Source organism: Thunnus maccoyii, chromosome 10, assembly GCF_910596095.1.
Source record: "Thunnus maccoyii chromosome 10, fThuMac1.1, whole genome shotgun sequence".
Lineage (NCBI taxonomy): Eukaryota > Metazoa > Chordata > Actinopteri > Scombriformes > Scombridae > Thunnus > Thunnus maccoyii.
In genome coordinates this window covers 16,259,004-16,276,556 of record NC_056542.1, presented here as the reverse complement: position 1 = coordinate 16,276,556, position 17,553 = coordinate 16,259,004, and the positions used below count along the sequence as shown (strand labels likewise).

The window sequence follows — 17,553 nt, the reverse complement described above, 5'->3', positions numbered from 1 at the left end:
AAACATAACAGTATATTTGTGAAATATGTACCGCTGGAGGATGCTTCATTTAATACAGGGCTGGCACAGGATGGATAGTCTTGCATTGGCAGGCCTGCTGTATCTCCACTCTATGCAGGGTGTCACAAATATTAGAAATGTTTGCACTCATAAAGGATAAACTAGTCTGTTTTTCACAGCAGACATTTTAATATAGCAGAAAGCACAGGGTTAATTAATAACATTTATGATTTAAGGGCTCCAGTAAGCCATACTGAGCTTACTGGGGCCAAATGACAGCTTCTATCCATATCCAACCCAAATGGAAAGAAGCTGCTATTGTTATTAGTTACAGCTGTAGTTTTCCTGCTATAACATGTCATAAAGCATACACAGCATTACAGCAATTTGTTTGTTCAAAACAAATGTTTGACGTATGAAAAAGACAAAGCTGTAATTAGATCTCACCTGTTAATGAACAGCCAGTGTAGAAGGAGGCTGAGAACACACACAGTCCTTGTCATCTATTATTATGGTGCAGTGATAATAACCATTATGTTCTTAACCAGCTCCTGTAGGTAGCATTGAATAGCTCATTCAGCAATACACTTCTGTGCAACTCAGGCCTACATAACAAACATTACCACTAATTTCAGAGAAGCCAAACCCTGCAGCCAAAACAATAAACACAATCCACCTTTATTGTCTTGTCTTTATGAAATACTCACGAGCCCCTTCAAATGGTGGATACTAGTTTCTGCTTAAATCCTTATCAGCATTATTAAAAATGAATTAGTAATATTCATCAATCAAACTATATAGAATCAAATATTTTCTCACCTAGTACTGGTATCAAGGCTGGTTTTGGGGTAATTCACAAAACAAAACATAATTGATATATTATATGAAGAAGAAAGAGGAGGAATAGATAAGGGCACTCAATTAAAGAAATCCTGTACTTTAAACTTTAAATCCAACGTCCATGTGAATTATTTTTATTGAAGTAGACTTTGACCTATAGTGATCCCTTCCAAAGAAGCCAACTGACCTTCCAATGACATGTACGGGAAAGGAACTGTTATAGACAATAAACCTCTCCTTTAATGGGCAGAGAGCCAAGTTTATCTGACTCCTCCCATTAAAGGAGGCATTAAATGCGCAAAAAAAAAGAGAAGTAATGTATCCTGAAATGTGCAAAAACAAATCTACAGTATACAATATAAGCAGATAATTGTGTGTAATTATTAGTTATGACAGGGACAATAAATCTAGACTTAACTTAATAAAACAAAGGAGGACGGAGTGCCTTAGTTTTTTTGCACGATTGTCTGCACCACTTAAGGACAAATATAAAGGAAGACTTCCTGGATTTTGTTTTTTGTACTTTTACCTGTCTCACTGTTGTACGAGCCATCAAAACCATGCAGCACTTCCTCCTTCTGCTGTAAACTTCACAGTTTTATTGTCTCTAAATTTAAATGCAACAGAAAAGATTTATTTTGTGAAATACAGTCACAGTGTGAAGTTTTTTCCAGTGAATTACAGTATATACATCTTTATACTCAACAGTCTAACAATTCATTTTAAGTATCATTCTCCAGTTTCACTGAAAAGAAAGGGGGAGAAACAATATATTGCAGAGAAATGTGATTATATTTCCAACTGATTATTCAAAGTGTATACAAAATCATCTAAAGACTCAAATACAATCTACAAATGTTAAATACAAAGACATTACAAAAATCGTTAAGAGTAACAAGTCAATTATAAATTATTTTTTAACAGTTTTAAGGCATCATAATGAAATGACAGTTTATGTTTCAGTGATTTCATATAAGGGAATGCATAGAAATTGTGCAGCTTCTACAGATACATATTTAAAATTCAGACAGACATATTTTGGCCATTATTTTTGCTTTAAAAGTTGAAAACTACTTTTATGTGTGATACTCAACAAGTCAGAGTTTCAAACTACAGAATCTAAAGTCTAACATGTTTTACTTTTATCGAGAACCTGCTCAAGACACAATGAATAAAGACTTACTAAGAGGAGCGACATTAAAATCATTGTTTATAATTCTGTACCAGGTGACTTGACAGGGAGTAAACTCTCCCAGACTATCCTTAGGCACAGGAATGACGTATTCATAGCTAAAAAAAAAATACAAAAAAAAAAAAAAGAAAATACAGCATATTTTGTTTTACATAAACCAAAGGCAGATTTCCTTCAGTAAGAATATTTTGCAGCAGTTAACTTTCTTATTAACTTTCAGAAAAATAGTATAAGGATTATAGTGTTGCATTGCTTGCAGTTTTCAGTCACTTGTATGTGCTCAGTGTCAGCATTTGGTCCATGTCTTTTAGTATCTCTACAACATTTTTTGTGCTTGGTGGCGTACAGATTCAGCAGTGAGTATTATTGTAGAATTCGAGTCAGTCAGTTGTCGGCTATTCTACAGAGAAAGCTGAAGTCCAACATGTAAACTGTCTACACAAGAAGAAATGATGCAAAGAAGAAATGATGTGATTATCTTTATACACTATAACACTATTATTCAGTCAAAGCCACACTTGGTAATGTTAAGTGCTTAAACCGGAATCTCTACCCTGAAATGGTTTGACAGTATTTGTACCAAAAAAAAGACGTATTTTCTTTTTTTCCTCTACTTTCAATTAATTTCTCTCCTCTTTTATTCTCTTTATTAGTCTGTGTAGTAATAAGTTTTTGTATGCTGGAGTACCTTGTGTTTGGTAGTGTATTGCATGCATTCAATGTCCTTCCAACTGTACTGCGTACATTAAAAATTGAAGGAAACAGCCCTGAAATACTGAGGGTGTTTTGTTTCCTTCCATTCACTTTTGTGTGGAAAATTATTCCCCTACTAACCTCTACAATATATCATTAACCCACCAGGTTCTTGTACACCTCCCTTATTGCCTATAGTGCAAGTCTTTCCCCCCTGGCAGTGCTACATTTTCCCACCCTCACCCTGTCCCTGACATGCTGCTTTAACAGGAGCTGGTCTGGAGGTTGCTCTCAGTGAGGATGGAGGTGATGGTGGAGGGATCATAAAAGCTGTCGTCATCATCTGAGCTGAGGGCAGATGAATCCAAAGCTGGGCGCATTGCTGCCTGGGTTTTCCTCCTGCAACAGATAACCATCATCATCATCATTAGTAATTATCAGCTGTTGAAACATTGAATATTCTGCTTGCCCACACAGGCATCAAGAATAATTCTGAAAGTGATAGTCACAGTGCTCCCTCTGCTGGTGATGTAAAGGAAAAATTATGGATGTCTTTGGTTCTTGTGGGAGCATGTCTGGAATTTAATTTCCCGTGGTGGGACGTGAGTAATGTGGCGTTTTAGTTTAATGAAATATCTATTCACACGTGGGTGATTGCTGATATGTTTTACACACAGCACATTGTGAAATACTGCACCTCAGGGACACTGTGTGAATCTCTACCAGGTGTCTGTAATTGTGTGTAACAGCAAAGGAATCTGGGTTCGCTGGTTATAGCGTCATTTGCATGCAGGTTTATTCATTGTGACATAAGAAGGAGGAGATGTTGTCTCGTGCTCTCTCTCTCTCTCACACACACACACTGCTGTGATAATCTGGCTGCCAGGAACTGTCTTGCATAATCGTTACCAAAAGCTTGCACAGTAACAAACCGGATAAGAAACAAAAATGGAGGTGAAAGAAAGAGAACTCTTACTTGAGCTCAGTTTCCAGAGCTGTGACTCTAGTCTGCAAGGCCTCTTTGAGCTCCATCTGTTCCTCCATGTCTCTTTGAGCCTTTCTTCTCAGTCCATCTATCCTTTCCAACTCTGTCTCTCCTTCATCCACCTGCCTCTTGAGAGCCTTCACTCTCAGAGCCAGCTGCAACATAGGATAATGTGTTTGATGTTGTCTCCCGTCTTTGAGTAAAAACAAATACTGACATGCAGAACGTGGTGAACGTGTAATACCTGGTCTCTCTGTTCAGTATGCGTTTGTTTCTCCTCATCCAGCACCATGTTAAGTTCTTTCAGTTTCCTCTCCAGACGACGTTGGGACGCCAACACAGAATTCTTCTCTCTTTATATAAGAAAAAGAAGCATATGAGGCATGTAAGCACGCTTATGCCAACACGTGTTTTTAAGATTATGCTTGCTAAGTGATCCCTCTCTTGTTTGACAAGCAGGAACCTTAAATAAATGTTTCAATTAGAAGGTGCAAACCATCACCAGTGCTGAATAATACTTCATAAAACAGTTTCATTGTTTAAATGACCAGATAAATGTGGGAGCACCAACAAAATCTAATTTTTTCTTAGCCAATGACCAATAGTATCCATCCAGCAAATTTCATAAGAATATATCCAGTTGACAAATAATCAAGGGTGAAATTATATTGTCTATTTCAAAATGTGATCCAGAACAAAGCTCTGTTAGATTGCAGTATGTTCACGATCTATTGCACAGCAGTTTGTTGCACTGTACCTCTCCTCACTCCGTAGGTGGTCTTCAAGCTCCTGGATCTTGCTCTCCAGCTGAGAGACCCCTGCTGAGGAGCGAGACTGGCCCTCCATGTCAGCCACACGACTCTTGAGCTCCTTCAGCTGCAGGGAAAGACAAAAAATGCTAAATGCTGTGTTCTTTAAAGTAAATATACAAGAGTGCATGGAGTAAAAAAGTGCATTTTAGCAGAATGATGATGTCAATTAATGATGAATCACAAATGTTAGTAGACACTCATGTGTACGTACTTGTCTGTCCATGGCGTTCTTATCCAACTCCAGGTCCTGTTTGGAGGACCTCTCCTGCATGAGCTCAGAGCGGAGCTGATCGATCTGGTCTCTGCTTCTGGTCACTCTGTCAGTCAGCATCTCCGCACTGCTTTTCTCCTCCTCCAGCTCCAACTCCACTCGCTTCAGCTTGTCCTGACGGAGACGAGATGAGATCAACTTTATTAGGTGCTCAGAAAGGAGACTGATGGTGGAGTCCAGATGTGTAAGTGTGTGTTTATTCTTGTTTTTTTCTACTTCCTAATTTCTTATTCTGAGAATGCACACAGCAAGGTGAAGACCAGTGTGAGCAAAAGCATGAGCAAGTCCATGAAACCTAACTGACAAACAGGTTGAACCACTATTCTTTAAAATCTTGATTCTACAAAAATGTTTTACGCTACATTGCTTTCATCAGGGTCCGACCTGTTCGTTGACTTGATTTTAAATCAACTGTGTTCAGAAATATGTACAGATGATAATATGCTGTATGCAGAGCAAAGCTATCATGAGACAAAGAAAGCAAAGTTAAAATAGACAGCTGAGAGACCTGTAGTCATGGTTTGTCCTCCCAAAGGATTCATTCTCTTAAACCAAGAGGTGAGCAGATGCACATATCTTACCTCTAGGATGCGAGTCTCCCGGGTTTTGTCATTGTGGTTGTTTTTGCTGGCCTCTAGCTCTCCCTCAAGGTGGCGCAGTCTGTTGGTGAGAAGCTCTTTATCCAGCTGGTGGTTGTCTCTCTCCTCACATACCAGCAGAAGCTCCTTCTTCTGTCGTGACATCTAGTTAGAGCCATAAAAATATTAGAAACAGTCATGCCAAACTGAGTGTTCACCATGAGAAAAATATGTTTTGCATGTTATATCACAGACACATCAAGCGTGCACCATGAATATTATGTGTCACAACTACTGGAAAAATTCAGACCAGACATAGTTTTCATAATAAAAACAAAAACCAGGCCAAGCAAGTGAGCAAGCATGCATACAAACACTCACTTCTTCCTCCAGTCTCCTTAGATTTATATTGCTTCTTTCCAGTTCGGTTTGAGCCTCGTTTCCGTGACGTTGCGCCTCTTGCATTTCCTTGCGTGCTTTTTCTTTCTGCTCCTCCAGCTGAACCCTGAGAGCCTGTGTCCCCTCTCTTGAGGACATGGTCAGAGACTCACACTGAAAGGGTGACAGGGGAGGAGAAAGGACAAACCGGGAAAAAAAAAGAAAGAAAGAAAAAAAGAGGGTGATTTTTTTTGTGCTGTGTGTTTTGTAATGAGCAGTTAGGATGCTCCAGGCTGCGCAGGCTTTCATTGTTTGAAAAGGTATAAAAGGATCTCTCTTTCTTACCTCTTTGTTGAGTTTCTCCAGAGCTCTCTCCTGCTGTTGCTTGATCTCTTCCAGCTGGTTGATGGTCTGTTTGAGTGTCTCCTTGTCTTTGTCTGTGTCCTCTAAACGCAGACTGAGTTCACGGTGCTCCTGGCTCAGTCTAGAGGCTTTTCTCTTGGCCTCATCAAGTTCAGATCTCAACCCTCTCACCTCAGTGTGGAGGGCGAGCTCTGCCTCTGAACTCTCTGTGGCGTTAGTCTGCAGCTGAGCCTGAGAAAATCACAGGGGTCGTCCAGTTTTTGTCTACAGCTTTCTAACACACTGAGCATAACACAGTTTATGACAGCGTAGTGTGTACGAGGATGCAACCTTACCTCTAATCGTGACAGTTTCTCTTTGAGACGTGTGTTGGCCTCCTCTTGCTCCTGCTGGGCATCTTCTAGCGATCTAAGGTCCACCTGAGCTCTGCTCAGACGTGTTTTACTGGACTCCAGTTCCTCCTCAGCCAGTGAGAGTTTTTCTTTGAGCTGGCTAGCTTCACTACGCGCCTCATTAAGCTTCTGCTCTAGCTCTAAGATGATGGCTGGGTCTGGGAGCTATAGGCCAGAAAACAAGGGAAGGATGCAGAAAAAAATATAATAAAAGATGATGGAGAGTACATAAAGTATGTAAATGGATTTCTAACAAACTACTCATTTAAACATGAATTCCATCATCCTAATCAAAGTCAGAACTACAACATACACATCATCACACTTTGGTGTCCTTGCCATGTTGTTCATTTACATTGCTAAAACCTCAATAAGATTTTAAATGAGCACTTTAGTATGCTGTGGTACCTCTCTGTGAAATTAAACTTACCCGTTTGTTTTTCTCCTGTGCCTTGGCAAAGTCATCTTTGGCCCTCTGTAACTGGTCTTTTAGCCTGTCAATCTCATACTTCAGTTCTGCCTCTTGTTCCTGGTGAGATTTTTTTGCAGAGATGACCTCCATGACCTTTTTGTCAAACTCCGTCCTATGCTTCTCTAACTCAGACTTGGTCTTCTGTAGATCAGCATTGCAACGCTGGAACTCCTGAACAGAAATATGAACAAAGAGTGGTTCAATTGCCTCATTTCCTTTCCAAACAGGTGATTAGGTCATTAACCTGTGCATCAGTGATCATGTAGGGCTGCGTGTGTGTTCACTGCACCTGGTTAAGAGTCTGTGTGTGGCTGGGGTCTGGTATCTGTTGTTTCATTGTGCTCACTTTCTCCTGGAGCTCCTTCAGTTCCTCCTCAAACTCTTCTTTTTCCAAACGGGCTTGCAGGAGTCTGAAAAGTGAGAACACACAGTTGATCTAAACAAATTGTTCCATATAACATTACTTCTTGATTATATGATCAGCAGCTGTTGGATTGCATGGGTTAATCGTGACACAATACTTTGATGTAGTCAACAAGCAAATAAGTAATTCATTAATTTTCAAACAGGAAATAAATCAACATTCCCTGTTACCACTTAACAGTCAGACATATTCACAAAAAACATCTATGTTTTGTACTAAACACACATATATAAGACCGTCCACACCACTTTTCTGTAGTTTTTTGTTCTTGCTTATATACTTTCACAGTGCACACAATGAAGACGTAAACAGCCAAATGTGAAAATGTCATCTGCCAAAGCTCTGATGTACAGCAACATTTCTGCTCAACCAAAGGACTAAATATAGTCTGCATTCACATAGTGGCCCGCAGAGGAGAGTGTACACAGTGTGCAATTGAATGTGGACTCAAAAACAGAGTTTTACATCAGTCTTGAATAGAGGATGTAAGTGTGGATGGTCTTGAAACTACAGCGCGACAGTAGTTAGCACAGCTAGACACATTTACACATCTGCATATCTAAACACAAAACACTGTTCAACTGGTGACTCTCACGGTGTTTCAGGGCTGTTGGGTGTCTCTCTGACAGAGAGAGGGAGAAACATTGACCGGGTAGAATGAAAGAGAAGAGATGGACACAGATTATTAGTACAGTAGGTGCAAAGAGAAACGACGTAAAGAGGATGACAAAATCCATATCCAGGTAAGCACTGGAAATCCCAAATCTAGGTCAACAATGATGAAAACATGTTGTGAACAATATGATGTGTTTGAAATGTCTATAGACTCACTCTTGTTTAGTTGATCGAAGTTCATCTCTGGTGGTGTGAAACTGCTCCATCCAGTGGCTGCTCTCGTCTCTACAGTCTTCCAGCTGCTGCTGTAGGGAACGAACTGACGCGTTTACACGCAACCGCTCAGCCTCGATCCCTGCATGAGACTAAAGGGCAAGACGGAAGAATTTATAGCCCATTGTCTGCCTTAAAAACAGATTTCAGATGTAAGTGATGTTCAACAAACTACTATGAGTGTGTGTGTGTGTGTATCAGTGTGTGTGTGTGTGTGTGTGTGTGTACCTGGGACACCTGCTCCATGCTACTCCGGAGCTTCTCCATGTCAGCCCTGTACTGCTCTCGGAGCACCTCTATCTCTTTGTCATGTGTGGCCACCTCCTCCTTCAGAGCTCCCTTCAGAGCTGTTAGCTCCCTCTCCCTCTGTCTTAACGTTTCCTCCAGCCTCTGTTTCATTTGGCAGAGCTCCATCACCTGTGCCTGGTAAGACATCAGGTCCTGCAAACATCAGGAATATACAGTATTAACATGATTCCCCAAAACTCGAATCGAGAAGGTAATGCTGCTTGTACCTGCAGTAGCCTTTTCATCTTATCAGCCAGTAAATATGATTCCACACTATGAAAATGCAATCTTAAGAGGCAATTTTTAAACAATCCAGTGGTGGGTTGAGATAATGTATCCCTGTATATCTGTGTGTTTTTCTTTGTTTCTGTTTTACCGTCTTGTTGCCGTTTTCTCTTCTCAGTTCATCCTGAAGCTCAGCCAGGTGGTCCTCCATCTCTCTGACCCGTGCCTCCGCATTCTCCCTATCCATACGCAGCTGAGTCAGCCTGGCAGGAAAAAAGAACATATACACTAGTGAATGATTCTTCGAATTCAAGTTACTATGGCATACTTGTTTGGCCTTGTGAATGAGTGACTGCTTGTTAAGTGAAATTGTGAGGAGATAGGAGATTGTGAGGAGAAAACAAAGTGAGTTTGTCAACCCCCCCTCACACTCCTGACCACCAAGATTTACAGACAATGGTACCAGGGCGCCTTCGATTTCCTTTCACTGTGTGTTTGTGTGTGTATGCTGTTGAGTCCTCACTCAGATTGTGTGTCATTTAATTCCTTCTTCTTCCTATCCAGCATCTCCTGGAGTTGCAGATTTTCATCCAGACAGGACTCCAGCTCGGCTTTCAGAGCAGGATCCGAATTGCTAGCAGAACCCTACAACACAAGCAGACACGATGAATAAATGAGAGCGTTGAAACATAAGACAGGTAGCTCTGGTGGCATAAACAATGAGCTTTTAGGAAATGGTAAAGCAGCCTTGCATTAGCCCACCGATTAATATACATAAGGGATTAAGTTCTTAGGAGCTATTAGAGATTAAGACCTGCCCAACTTCCTTAAACCAGCATATAATGAGTCATTATTGAAGTTAGATTATTGTGTATGTGCACCTCTGACCAGGCCAGAGGGCTTTAAGGATTAATCTAAGGATTAATCTGAAGCACACTCCAAGGAACGCCCAGCCCTCCTGGTTGGATTAGTTAAATAGACATAAAAACTCTGAGGACAGTATCCTTTCTTACAACCAATGGCTATTTCTTTCACTTGATAGTCGCTGCTCTCATTTCGAGGAGGCATGGATAAGTGTTTATGTGTGGTATTGGACGTGCTCCATGTAATTAGAGCTAAGTTGAAGTGGCAGGTTACTCTCTGAATGTTAACGTCCTCTGGTGGCGTGCAGTTCCAATCAGCCAGCTGAATTTAGGGAGGCTCGGTGGATCATCAAAGGCACCATAACATCACACCATAGGCTGAGCATGTATTATTACACTATATTCTGACTACATATTGGAATAAACAAGTACATTGTAATGCTACTGAGAATAAACACATTATGTGCTATTTATTCTATTCAAAAATTTGAAAAAAACTCCCTTATCCACCAGAGGAAAATGTAGGAAATATATAACATGTTATCACTGCTAATAAACTCTAATGTATTGTAACAGTTATCCACATCATAACTTTCTACCACCTTCTCGCTTTGCTCCACTTACCCTCCTTTCCTCTTGCAGGGCAGTTTGTAATTCAACCATCTTTCTCTCAAGTTCCCTCTTTTCTCTCATCCAGTCCCCGGGGCTTTCTTTGGGCTGGTAAAGACAGAGGTGTAAGCTCATGTTAACTGTTTCTTTATCTGCCATATGGAACAGTAGAAGAACAAGCCATCCACAGCCAAAAAAAGACAAACCTTTAGGTTCTGAATCCTCTGAAAGATGACTTTAACTTTGTGCTTGATGACAACATCACTGTCGTTGGTCCTGAGGGAAAGTGAAAATGGTCAAGACATTTAAGTTACATTAACGAGCTGTAATAATTTATTGGCATTTCAATATTACTGTTGAAAAAAAGAATTCTTTATGCTAAACCATTAACAGGAGGACAGCGTAGAGGTCCATACCCTTCTCTCAGGATGTTATATATTGTCTGCATGACCTGCTCCTCCTCGCTGCTCATCTCTGCATTCTGACCCTGGTCCAGCAAAAGGTCAGGGGTCACCTTAAGACATAGATCAGAAAACTACTCTTGCAATGCTGCATGCACTGTGGCATTTGGAGCTCAATGAAAATCAGCTGTAACGCTAAGACAGAAAAGATTTTATTCTTACTTGTGCCTCAGTCAAACTGGCCTGTGGTCTCTCCATAGCAGCATATCTCCCTGTTGAAGTCCACTGATTAGCAGAGACTCCAGGAACCTTGGTGACAGCACCTTGGCTGCGTCCCAGGCTGCTGTGAGTTGAAGACGGAGGTGAGGTGAAGGGGTTAGGAGTGATGAGAGGAGATGCAGCTCTGGGATCCTGTTGTGCAGGAGAGAACCCTCTATGCTGGCCTCCAGCATTACCACCATCAAACCTGTTTACTCCTCTGTTGCCAGCAGTCTGCCTGTGAGTAGAGTGAAGCTCATTTGTTTGTTGAGGAGGGTTAGGGTAGGACTGACTGCCTCTCACTGAACCATTGAGCCCTGCCTCATACGAACCACCCCAGGTATTCCTTTCCATGCCCCCCTCTCTCACACCAACATGCTGAACCAGCTCTCTTTCTCCCCTTACACCTATTCCTCCATCCAGATTCCCATAGCTACCAGACTTCCCATCCCCTGGTGGTCTAGACAGCTGAAAATCCTCATCACCTGCCCCTCCCTCCCTGTCTAGCAGTGACCCATGGGACTGAGCCCGGCGTAGCGCCCCTCCTTGCAGTCCTCCTCCCCCTACATCTGCCCCCTGTGTTCCTGGCTCAGCTTTCTCTCTCTTCCGGGGAAGGCTATTGTAGCCAGAGGAGTACTGGGTCTTGAGTTGGACCCCATATGAGTCTCCCTTCTGTCCGTCTTTGAGGACCACATACGGCTGGCCAGCAATACCCTGCACTCTGACCGCCACACCGTATTTGGAGGCGATCTGAGTCTTGGTCTTGGGCTGGGACCCATACTGCCTGCCACTGGTGTCATAGAGGTCATTGATGAAGCGGATCTGGACACCGTGGTCCACTGGAGTCTTCGGACCTGAGGATGGTGTGCTCATGCTGCCAACACAGAGAGACCAGGGTAAATAAAAGAGTAAGAAAGCAAGGATAGGGTAAGAGAACAGATAAAAAGAAGTAGAGCTGCAACACTTAGTCAATTAATCGATTAGTTGCCAACTATTAAATTAATTACCATCTATAGATTCATCATTTTAAGCTGTTTTTTAAGCTTCTTAAATGTGAACATTTTCTGGTTTCTGTAGTTTTCTGTGATAGTAAACTGAATATATTTGGTTTGTGGCCTGTAGGTTGGGACAAAACTATAAATCTGAGGATGTCATCTTGGGGTTTGGGAAACAGTGATTGACATTTTTCACTATTTTGACATTGTTTAGGACCAAACAACCAATTGATTAAGCGAGAAAATAATAGATTAATCAATAATGAAAATAATCATTAGTTGCAGCCCTAGAAAGAAAGAAACTATTGACTACTTTGCTTCACCTGACCAGTAGGCTACATATTTGCTTTTGTCTAGTATAATCTACTACCCAAAATGTTCTAAATACAATTCATATACTTTGTCTTATTACATTCATTACATTTATTTGGCAGATCATGTCTAAAGCAACTTATATTTCCCCCACAAATACACACAATATGGGGTTCAGAGTCTTGTTCAAGGACACTCCAACATGTGGACCACCAACCCTACAATTAATGGACAACCTGCTCTATCACCTGAGCTAATCAATGGTTATTTGTATTTTTTACATCATTGTACAGTAATTCAAAGCAAGAAGATAATTTTTACATGGGTTAGGGTCATACTTTCCCCAAAACAACAAAAAAACAGAGAAAAAATAAAGATGAAACTCAATAGCCAGGTTGATATACATCAAAACAGCTCTTCTCTTATTGTTATCCCTCAAATTAGGAAATCAAACAAACAATACCTAGAGACAGGTCAGCAAGCAACCCTGAAATGTCAAAACTTTGTTGGTCAAATGCTGATACGCAGCCTTGCTATGAGCAAACAGGGACATAGATTTATACACAGTAACACTTAGTTTCGGCTTTTGACTGCTTCTGTGGACTTTGTCCTCACTGCACTCCATTAGTCATTAACCTGAAAGCACACACCCACATATCACTTTCCCCTTGAGAGGACCAACCAAGCCTTTCCCAACTTTTGGAACGTTCCCAGACAGATACCAAGCCTATTTTCCTCAACAAAAACGTTGACAGCTTGAATACAGGCAGGTACCATAGCAACTGGTCTGACCCTTTTCATTCTGTCATTTCTCTACTTTTTTCTTGACTCCCTTTTACTCCCTTTTTCTATACTCTGACATCTTTTGATGAGTAATTCTGGAACTATTTCTCTTATACTGAAACTGATCACACCTACAGTCTGTGAAGCTTTAGATAAAAGTCACTGCTAGTTTCATTCAGCAATGGCAATTACATAAAGTACCGAACATTCTCGGTCTTTCATCGATTGACTGATCATGCCCTGTGTTATGTCACTTTGTAAGACCCCATTCCCATGTCATAAAACAATGGTATGGTTCATTAAACAGACTCACACACCTATTACAACATTCCCTCCTGACCTCTCCGCAGCTTCCCAAGGTAGGGAGACAGAAAGGGAGGGTGAAGTGAGAGAGAAAAGGAGAAGAAAAAAAAAACCACACCCAGTTTTTTCTTCTCTTATCAGTGCCTTATGTGACAAAATCCAAAGGTCAAGCTGTTTCTGTGTGCAACCCTCCTCCTCAGACGCACAAAGGACTGACTAAAAAGTAACCATCAAACAGATAACACGCATACATTATTGAATGCCTAGACATAAATTTTCATACAGATTGTGAAAGCTGCATGACGCAGCCCAAAAAAAACACTTCTGAGGAAGAGCAGAACAAAAAAACAGTCAAGCAAAGAGAGCCAAGAGTGAATATATTGTACTTCACCTCGCTGTGACAGTGAATACTAATGCATAAAATAACTTTGAAGCAGGAGCAGGTGAAGAAAAATGTCTGGTTTGGCAGCGAACGGAGTGACACAACGTGAATGACCTTTGAGGATATCTGAGTGTTTGTGGTGCGCATACGTAGAGTGCAGACAGACCTGCTCATCAGACATGCACAGTTAGTCGATTCTTTTCCACCCTTTGGGAACCACAGAGGAAGCACCGTGTCACAACACATTTGTGCAGTCGAGCATAAGTTCTGCAGCCCACAGTCTTCACACCAAGGTCAAGCAAACATGTCATGCACTTTACAAACGGGCCACAGACACGCCATATGAGGAGAGCAGAAGACGGTGTCTATTGATTTTATGTGAAATGCCGATCTGAACCACGATAATCTGTAGAGTTGTGGGTCAAACTTACTTACAGATATGAAGAGTTATTACTATAGTAAGGTAGTAACGACACTCTCTCTCTCAATATATCTGTTCACCTACATAATTTTAATTTCATTCAGTTACGTCACTAAGGAGGGAATCAGTGCCAGCTCAAAGAGGGGCAGGGGTGAGGGGGAACCCATCCTATTGTCCAGTGGATATGGGGTGGAAAATGAGGGCAGTAATTCTGAGAATGCCAAAACTATCCCCCCTGTTCTTTCGTTCCCTCCCTTACACTGCCCGATGATTATAACACTTTGTTTCATTACTGACATTTTTGTTCCCGTGTAGCCTACCTTCCCTTTTAAGTTTCTCCGCAAAGCTCATCCACGCCTCTCTAAAATAAACACCCTTTTCCATGTTGAAATTAGGTCATCAAAACAGGTTCTTCTTTAATCTGTGTGACTATAAAATACATGTCACACCTAATTTTATTGCTTTGTTTGGAAGAAACAATTTATTCTTTAGAGCTGAAGTGTTAGGTGATTAATCTGTCAGTCGATCGACAGAAGATTAATCAGCAATTATTTTGATAATCCATTTATTGTTGAGTCATTTTTTAAGCAAAAACGTTGAACAATTTCTAGTTCCAGTTTGACAATTTTGAGGATTTGCTGCTTTTCTTTTATATTATTTGACAGTAACTGATTATCTTTGGGTTTGTGATTCTTCACTACTGTCTGATATTCTATAGAACAAACGATTATTCAAGTAAGAATCAGAAGGTTAATTAATTGATAATGAAAATAATCATTATTTGCAGCCCTAGTATTCTTTTAACAGACTACAGGCTCTCAGGTGAAGGTTTTTACCTCACCACAGACCAACTTTTTCAGGTTTGCCTGCCCAGCTACTGTAAGAGTGAAGCTGGTGCTTTTTGATTCTGTTGCCAGTCATGTAATCCTACAGTTATGCTGACGGGTCCTCTGCCTCTGGCCTCAAATTGAATTCTCGCACGGTAAATCGAATTGGAGCTGCTTCCCCTGTTAAGATCCAAGATGGAATGGAAAATATAATTAGGAGATTAGAGCGGGTCTGGAGAGAAATGAAACAACAACAATGTGCGGAGTCATGAAAGTGCCAGCGCTGACTCAGTGAGTCAGCATGGTTCATGTGATCAGATCATCTGTGGGCTGCCTGGAAACTGATAAAGCTACAGACAACAGCAAAGAATTAAGGTTATTTATATCAAACTTAATGTTGGAGAGTAAAAACAGTTTGGATGTCCAGGTCCTCGGCCTGGACATGCAAAGTTTTGTATGTGCAGTTGAATATGCAAATGTTTCCATTCAACACATGAACGTGTATGTAATAATAGTATGTAATATTCAATGCACAAACAATTCAGACACAGCTAATGTCCGCAACGGGGCTGCAATTAAAATATCATTTTATCGTAAATCTAATTGTTGTTTCAATGAATCCATTATTTAGTCTATAAAATTACTATTTGCAATGCTGACATCTTCAAATCGATTGTTTTCTCTGACTGAAAAGGATACTCCAGGATGGAAAATCAAACTGCATCCGCCAAGGAATACCATGAGACATGGTTGAAAGCTCTGGAAAAAGCCCATAGTGGACCTTTATTCAAGTTTTTTTTGTCAAACTACTGCTTACAAAGTCAAGAATTAGGCCTAATGTTCATGCTCAAATTTAATTTACAATGATATTAAAAAAAGAGAAAAGCAGCAAATCATCACACGAGAATAATTGGAATTCCTGCTTGACACATTACTTCAAATTATTACTCATTATCAAAATTCCTGTGGACTAATAAAATGACTGACTAACTCTTGCGGCAACTAGTTTACAGCATCCTATAAAGCAAACACTGACACGACATCCATTACATTCTTGACATAAAACCAGGCCCTCTTCCTCTTTCCAGCCTCTCTCCAAACTTGCCACTGCCTCTCTGTCTCCCCCAAACAAACAGCCATTTATTCCTCTTTTCAGATCCAAATACATTCATTGGCATAACAAAGAGAGACTTCAGTGTTACCAAATACTACACAAATTACACCATATTAGGAGCACATAAATACGCCCCTCCCTTTTGCCCACATTCCAGACACTTGTTTCTCTCTGTCCTCTTCATAGGCTGAGTGTGTGTGTGTGTGTGTGTGAGAGAGAGAGAGATTTACAGGATTTTATCTGCATACTTGAGTATATCTACTGTTTGTACCTGTAAGCACTGGACTAACTTTTACCACTCACCAGGACCTGTTTCGAAAATCAAACTGTGTCAGCATGGTCAGTGCTGGAAGCAAGTTCAGTGCTATAATTACTGAGTTTCAAGACACCTAAAAACTATAATCTGCACTTCTGTCTTGCTTGGTCATCATTTTCATCTAACTAATCTAACTAAAGTGTCATCTTGAGGGACATCTCTGCATTACAGACCAGTTTCAGTACATGTCAGGCTGTTTCATCATTATGTTGCCTAGATTCAAAAGCCTTAAAGGACTTGAAATATGGTTACAATTAGCCTTGGAGACCTCTCAGAGGTTTGAAAATGTTTGTTTCTTAGTGCACAGTTTTTCCATTGACAAATCCCCCTGGTAGTTCAGGTGTGCAGAGACACAGCTACTGCTTCTTTGATCTTATGGCTTACTGTATGTATATAAATAATTTGCAGATATGTCTCACATTAGAGTTCACATCACATAACAAGCAGATTCAAAAGTTGTCTTGAAGTGACGTTAGCTGGGAGGACTGGTCCCTCAAACTAACGTTAGCAACCAAGCTAAACTGACAAACAGAAAAACCTCATAATGGTACAATACTGTGATTAGAAAAACAACCTAAACGCAAACGTGCGTGTAAGAGTCACATAGCATCAAAAAACCTCCCATAAAGAGCAAAGTTAACTGTCTGACAGGTTGTGTGTGTCTGGTTTAGCTGTCTGGCTATGACAAGTCCAAAATCAAACGTTAAGTTACCTCTTTCGTTTAAGTTACTTCTCTCCTCCTCTTCGTCTCTTCGCCTCCTTTATGTTGATAATAATTTCAAATATTTTCACAGACATCCAATCTATCAAAGTCCACTCAGAAAAGTGGGTGGAAAACAACTCCACCGCAAATTAACCGAGCAACAAGTTCATTATGTGGCGACTGCAACCTGTTACCTTTGTCGGGGATGTAACCGTCCCGCCCAGCCCCGCCGCAGAGAGCGCTGTGATTGGACCAGCGCGCTGACGTAGGCGGGATCATAGATATTTACTAGGTTTACTATTGGTGCAATCTTTGTGTCAATAATTCCATCTGTTGAAGCACATTATGACCTTAAATTAGGGTGAACACGGAGGCCCGTATTTTCAGTCCAGCTGAAATAAACACAAAACTTCCGGTAAGAGCCAGATAAACAAATGCTTTTCAGGGCCAGTGATGGACCAAGGT

At 40.8% G+C, this 17,553-nt stretch overlaps 1 protein-coding gene across 3 annotated transcripts; it reads right to left on the bottom strand.

The window, feature by feature from the left end:
• Nucleotides 1–1,416: 1,416 nt before the first annotated feature.
• Nucleotides 1,417–17,294, bottom strand: LOC121906246 (cingulin). Of its 3 annotated transcripts, none has more exons than XM_042424995.1 (21): nucleotides 17,098–17,294; nucleotides 10,897–11,806; nucleotides 10,690–10,787; nucleotides 10,480–10,549; nucleotides 10,289–10,381; nucleotides 9,325–9,446; nucleotides 8,953–9,064; nucleotides 8,517–8,729; nucleotides 8,232–8,380; nucleotides 7,996–8,022; nucleotides 7,266–7,386; nucleotides 6,935–7,147; nucleotides 6,448–6,669; nucleotides 6,095–6,343; nucleotides 5,753–5,923; nucleotides 5,375–5,536; nucleotides 4,734–4,907; nucleotides 4,468–4,586; nucleotides 3,955–4,063; nucleotides 3,702–3,865; nucleotides 1,417–3,124 (listed from the first exon to the last, which is right to left on the bottom strand). In XM_042424995.1, exons 2-21 carry the CDS (start codon nucleotides 11,803–11,805, stop codon nucleotides 2,989–2,991), a joined length of 3,633 nt encoding a protein of 1,210 aa, XP_042280929.1. In that variant the 5' UTR covers nucleotide 11,806; nucleotides 17,098–17,294; the 3' UTR covers nucleotides 1,417–2,988. The 3 variants fall into 3 exon arrangements, with proteins under 3 accessions (XP_042280929.1, XP_042280931.1, XP_042280930.1); XM_042424997.1 differs by having other exon boundaries at nucleotides 10,690–10,760; XM_042424996.1 differs by lacking the exon at nucleotides 7,996–8,022.
• Nucleotides 17,295–17,553: the final 259 nt, after the last annotated feature.